The sequence below is a fragment of the Alligator sinensis genome, unplaced genomic scaffold (genome assembly GCF_000455745.1).
Source record: "Alligator sinensis unplaced genomic scaffold, ASM45574v1 scaffold1086_1, whole genome shotgun sequence".
In the NCBI taxonomy this organism is placed as follows: domain Eukaryota; kingdom Metazoa; phylum Chordata; order Crocodylia; family Alligatoridae; genus Alligator; species Alligator sinensis.
The window spans coordinates 673474-679545 of NW_005842600.1; the positions used below are offsets into that span (position 1 = coordinate 673474).

Genomic DNA, 6072 nt, shown 5'->3' on the forward strand with positions numbered 1-6072 from the left:
CGCGTTCGAACGGCCGTTGGGGCCGTTAGGACCGTTGGGCCGGGCCGGCCGCTTCACTCCCCTCTGCGTCCGTGGCCCCCGGCCCGCCCAGGCCGCAGGAGGAGGAGCCCCGCGGGGCAGCGGGCGCGGGAAACGCGCGCTGGAGCAGGTGTCCCAACCTCGCAGTCACGGGCCGGGCTCCGCAGCTCGGGGGGCTCCTGGCTGCCTCCCCCGGGCAATGGGAGATGGCCCGTGCAGCTCCCTTCCTGCCCTGCTGCTCTAGGGCACCAACACTCGTGGTCCTGCAGAGCCCGAGTCGGCCTTGAGGGATGAGCAGCTGCACAGTGTCAGGCTTGAGCCTTCATTATGGGTCTCCCATGCAGTGATGGCTGTTGGTGCTGCTTTGCCTCAGACTAACCCTGAAACCTTCAGTTCTGTGCGAATTAGAGGAGTCCGTGGAGGCCAGGGGACATTGCTCGAAGCTGGCATCAGAGGGCTGCCGAGGTAGCACTCTTGAGTTGAACTAAACGGTACTTGGCGGTGGACCTCGTGGTGATCAATGGAGCAGGTGTCATCTTTCAGAAAGCTCATTCTTGAATGAGAAGAGCAAGGGATGGGGCTCCCGCCTTTCCAGGGTTAGGTTAAGTCTTCCTGCTCTTGTGATCTGCAGAGATCCCCGAACTTGACACTGCAGACCGTGTGTGTTACTATCCGAACAGTTGTTCTTAAGTAGGTGGTGCGTGGTACCGTGCCCGGCAGTGCTCCTTGTTGGGGTGATGGAGGGGCTCTGCCCCATCCTGAAACCTTCATCATTCGTTTTGAGAGCCCACTTTGAACCGTCATTTCTTCCTTCGCTGGGCACTTGGCTGATGAGGTGTCCTCATCTGTAAAAGAAAACAGTCTAACAGTAACTTCCATTTGGTGGAGTGAAAAGGATGAAAAGTTTAAGCCAGTGTCGGCAGGGGTTTGTGGCGGGGAGCCAGAATGGCCCAGCTTGGCTCTGAGATGAGATGGGCTGGCGCTAGGACCTGGCCACCACCCTGGCAGCCACCTGTGCTCTGCCACTGCTTTTCCTTGCATGTGCTGCAGCTCAGCAAGGTGTAGGAAAGCCTCTTGCTGGCTGGCCACAGTGCAGTACGGCCTAACGTGGACAAGTCCTAGCCGACAAAGCCACAACTCCTCAGGCATAGCCCTTCCTTTCTTTCTTACCCACTCTCCACATAAGGGCTCAGGGCAACTTACAACCGAAGAAACACATTAAATATGAACGCAACAAAATAATCCCCTCCCCCAAATTCAAAAGCAATCCGTCTCCATACAGCCTTTTCACTACCCAGTGACTGAAAAGAACTGGGGAGTGAATTGAATACTTCCATAAAAGAAAATAACAATTCCCCTCCTCCCTTCCCGCAGTTTATTCTCCCTCTCTGGGAGGGATGGGGAGATTTGTTTTTTTCAGGACATCCACATACTCTCTCCCTTTCCCCCCTGAGAAAGTACATTGTTCCTTTTTTTTTTTTTTAAACCTCCCCTCTTTCTTCTGCCTTAATCCCAGCCAAAAGGTAATGATAGAGGATGCCCTTTGTTTGGCAGCATCCTTTTGGAAGCTCTGGTGATTGAAACTTGCCTTTGAATCCCTGTCGGAGAACTCATTGTCTGAAGAATTCTTTAGTGCTTTTTTTGTTGGAGGTCACCTGAAAAATAATGCCACCAAAGGGAACTTTAATAAAAACATCCATCTATTGCTTGCAGACTCGTATGCTTTAGTAAGCTAGAATGTTGCAGTGAAGAGGCCTTGGTCAGGAACTTGTTAATATACACATTACAAACAGGCTGGACTTCACAGAGAGTAGGGTTTTTTTTCTTGATTCTTTTTGGCCAGTCTACTTATGTGCACAGAGCAGGTGATGCAGTCGTACAAGTGGAGATTGTGGACTTACAGTCCTTGTGTAGGACGATATGCAAGTATCAAAAGCCCGGATTCTGTGAGCTTTTGAACTTTCATTCCCCAAAATCTTCAGCCGTCCTTGCTCCATCCACGGGGGGAAGAAAGACTTCTTAAGCTGAAGGAACCAAGAGGACCCAGGAGCACTGGATTGGATTTATTAACCTCTACAAGTACAGCTGTTGTGCTGTGCTTCTGATCATTTTCTTCAAGTCTGGATTGGGTTATTCTATCTGCGGTCATCATCTAGAGACAATTTTAGAAAAGACTGCTGCATGCCTTGGGTTCATCTTGCAAGAATTTTGAGCAGGTTGCACCTGGGAAGGTGGGCCCTGGGATGACTGTGCCTTTTTCAAGAAAGAGTAAAATCCCACGTTTGTAATGGCAGAGGAAGTAACCTGAGTTGTTGGTCTGGGCTGAGGCTTATTCACTGACTTTGTCCTACTGTGCTGGTAACTCAAGTGAATGTTTCTAGTGAAAAAGGAAATAGTTGAAGACCAGGGAAATAGGAGAGAAACTAAAAGTATAACAGGAAGTCAGTGAAAATATAACTAGGTAAAATAGGAAAACAAAAGGTAAAACAGGGAAGGGAGGGGGGAAAAGGCCAAAGGAAAACACTACAGTGGTAATAATACAAAGTAAGGAAGAGGCTGTCAATGAAAAGGGAAATAGTTGGAAATCAGGAAGACAAAGGCAGTAAAGTAAGGGAAGGAAGAATGTAAAGGGTCAGGTCAGGCAGGTACCAGGTGAGTCAGATATCAGGCAGGTTGTAATGCGTCATGAATCCAATGTCTGTATTGAGCTCATGATTTTTTTGTGTCCAGTAGATTTATGAAGTGGGGTTCATAGGCTCTTCTATGAAAGTTGTTTTGTAAGTTCCCTTTGTTAGAAATGTCATCTAGGCAAACACCAGTGCTATCACAAAGTAGGCCGGAGAGTGTTGTGATGTCAGAAATTTTTGTTTGTAATGGTCCTGTTTAGTTTAAATGCATTTTAATTGTTCAGGCTTCCAGAAAATGTTAGAAAAGTACTGTGGAATGCAAAGGTATACATGTCAGTTGTTTTTATTTTATGGTAGTGCCTAGATTCCAGCTAAGGCAAGGGCCACTTGTTCTAGGCAAATGTGTTGATAGTCCCTTAACTGAAGAGCTCACAGCCTAAATAGACAAGCTGGACAAAGGTTAGGGGAAGGGATAGAACAGGAGAAAAGCAAACTGCAATTGTTTGCAAACATGTTAGTGTTAATGACTTTACAGACTTACGGGAAATTTAGCTAAAGAGAAAGAAGGGAGAGTCCTTGAATGGAAGGAGGGGCTGGGAATATAGAAAAGAAGTGGGAGGGAGGGGAACATGGAGAGCAATTACAGTATGGTGGAGGTGACAAGATGGTAGGGGAGAGCACAGTTTGGGGGTGGAGCCACACGCAGCTAATCTACAGAGGAGAAGAGTCTATCTGAGGGCAAAACAATTTGCTATCCCAGCGACTGACAGTATATGCTGCAACTGGTTGCTTCTGGTTGATTCTTTGGCTGGCTCTGTCCAGGCATTTTTTCCCAAACCCACAAGCTTGAAACTTAGTGCCCCCCAAACCCAGTCCTTACTTACTGTCTCCTGTCTTCATGTTCATGTCATTACTATTCTTTATTTCCCTGTTTCTTCCTTATAATGGGCATTGATTCCCCTCCCATAAATTAATAATTCAGTTGAAGTGAGTTGAAATTGCACTCCTGTTACTGCTGAGCAGGAGGTTCCTAGTGCTATATTTCTCTTTTGTGCCTTTTGGAAGCCAAGATGTGAGTAGCCACTTGTCTCTGTTCTCTGACCAGGGATTGACAGGAAGAGATAGGGATTAGGAGATTTACGAGAGAAGGACTTGCATTCACAATACATTATTTTGCACTGTTTAGAAAATATACTACATCCCATGTTAGCAGCTTGAAAGTAATGTCTCAAAGGATGGGAAGAGCTATACTAAGTCCTTTTGCTACTAATATTGTGATAATATACATGATCTAGGCATTTAGGGTGGGATTTGCAAAAGTGCAAGCAATGGATTTTGGTTTAATGGAAGTGATTGGAAATCACATTTAACTTTTTGACTCTAACCTACAAATCTGACAGTTGTTAAAAAATTGTTAAGAAGTAATTGTAGTTATGTAGTGCAAACAGGAGCTCATAGTTTATGAAATACTGACCCTTTTTAAGGAGACTGATCTCTGTTTATCCCTTGATCTCTTCAACTCACCTTTGCCCTTCTCAGCAGCATCCCCTCCCCCTAGCCTTTCTCCCCCCTTTTCCTTTCTTTTGCATTTAAGTTCTACTTTCCTATGAGTCCTATGACTATTCCTTTCTATTTATTACTCTGCAAGTCCATTTATAGCATCTGACAAAATAGACTGTTGCCTGTGAAAGCCTATGCCTTTTTTAATGTGTTAGTCTCTGAAGTGCCACCCTGACCTGCCTTCTGCATGACTTCTGCATGTCTTCAGACTAACTTGGCTAACAACTTCAAGAAAACTTCCTAAATGTTGTAAAGCTGTAGATCTTTGCAGTTTCTAATACATGTAATACACTCTAATATATGTAATGCACTCACTTGTACCAAAAGTTCTCTCAGTTTACAGACGGAAATGTTGAGATCTATTCCCTTTAAAGTTTTTTGCTTTTTGTTTTTGTTTTTTTGTTTGTTTGTTTTGTTTTGGTTTTTTTTAAGTCTTTGCATGCAAATCTCAGAAGAAACCATGACACCAGAATTCTTCCCCAAATGGCATGGGAAATGTTGAACTCTTTATAGGAAGGAAAGTTCCTGATATTTTAATAATTGGCTAAAGGATTATTAGCCTGTTGGATTCTGTAGGAAACTTTTATGTATAAATACTGATACCCATTTTCACTTTTTGTTTTGCAGGAAGGAGTAAAAACAGAGAATGACCACATCAATCTGAAAGTAGCTGGTCAGGATGGATCAGTGGTCCAGTTCAAAATAAAAAGGCACACACCGCTAAGCAAACTAATGAAGGCTTACTGTGAGAGACAGGTACATGCGTTAAATATAGTTCTTGTATATTGCAGTTCAGTACTACTGTTGAATTAATGCTGACTAAGAGTCTGCGTCTGCATCTTATCTTGTGGGGAGACTCAAACTATGGAAACATTGCAACTTTTTCTGACACGCTAAATACTTTTTCTGACATGCTAAATGAAGGAATAAGCCCATTATATGGGAATTGACACAGCCGGGGCACAGCCCCAGCCTGGGCTGCAGCTGACACCCAGCACCTCTGGAGGGGCTTCAACCTCCTGATCCTGGGGGGGGAGTGGGGGTGGGATCAGCACCTCCCCAGCCTGGGACACTCCCATGCACAAAGCACTCCCATGCAGAGCTGTCAAGGAGTAAGCCCATTATATGGGAACACTATAGAAAACAGGTTTAGGAGCTTATCTTTAGGTTTTCAGGCTTGAAAAGATTGGTTTTATTTATGGCTTTAACTAAACAAAAATACTTTCCCCACATCTGCACTGAAAGAACTAGGGTTAATTTGGTTCAGAGAAGTCTGAGGTGGGATTTGAATTAGTTTTCAAATACCTGAAGGGTGATTATAGAGAGAATAGAGATGGGCTTTCTTTTGTAGGGGACAGAACTAGGAACAACAGATTTAAGCTGCAGCAGGGGAAATTTAGGTTGGAGATTAGGAAGAGCTTTCTGACTATGAGGGTGATCAGGCATTGAAACAGGCTGTCTAGAGAAGCTGTGGAATCTTCCCTCTTGGAAACTGTCAGAAGCTGGGCGGACAGATACTTGGCTAGAATGGTTTAGTCAGGGATGATCCTGCCTTGAGCAGGGGGCTGGACTAGATGACCTCATGAGATCCCTTCTAGCTTTACTTTCCTATGATTTCTATATATGTCTTGTTTTCTGTAATATCTTTTGATATTGAAGCCAAGAGTCAGAAACCCCTGAGTTTTAATCCTCACTCTAAAGTGAGTTATTTTATGTCTGTAGCAAATCATTTAGGTTTTAAACCATTTACTGTTAAGAAAGGGGGCCAAATTTAGATTGCACGGGCCACTTCAATATTGGCTTTTTCTAACTTTTGAGTGTTTCACTTTGCAGCCTTAACTTTCTTCTTAAATTTTTGTGGAAAGAG

General features: G+C 44.4%; 1 protein-coding gene across 1 annotated transcript in view; it reads left to right on the top strand.

Annotated features, from left to right (window-relative positions):
* Position 1: 1 nt before the first annotated feature.
* The window catches only part of LOC102382249 (small ubiquitin-related modifier 3), a gene marked incomplete at its 5' end in the record, with an annotated part of 10605 nt that continues 4534 nt past the window's right edge, over positions 2-6072 (top strand). The window contains 2 exons of the mRNA XM_025214733.1: positions 2-148; positions 4833-4961. Coding sequence (XP_025070518.1) covers positions 2-148; positions 4833-4961 — 276 coding nt within the window. The remainder of the gene's footprint in view (positions 149-4832; positions 4962-6072) is intronic.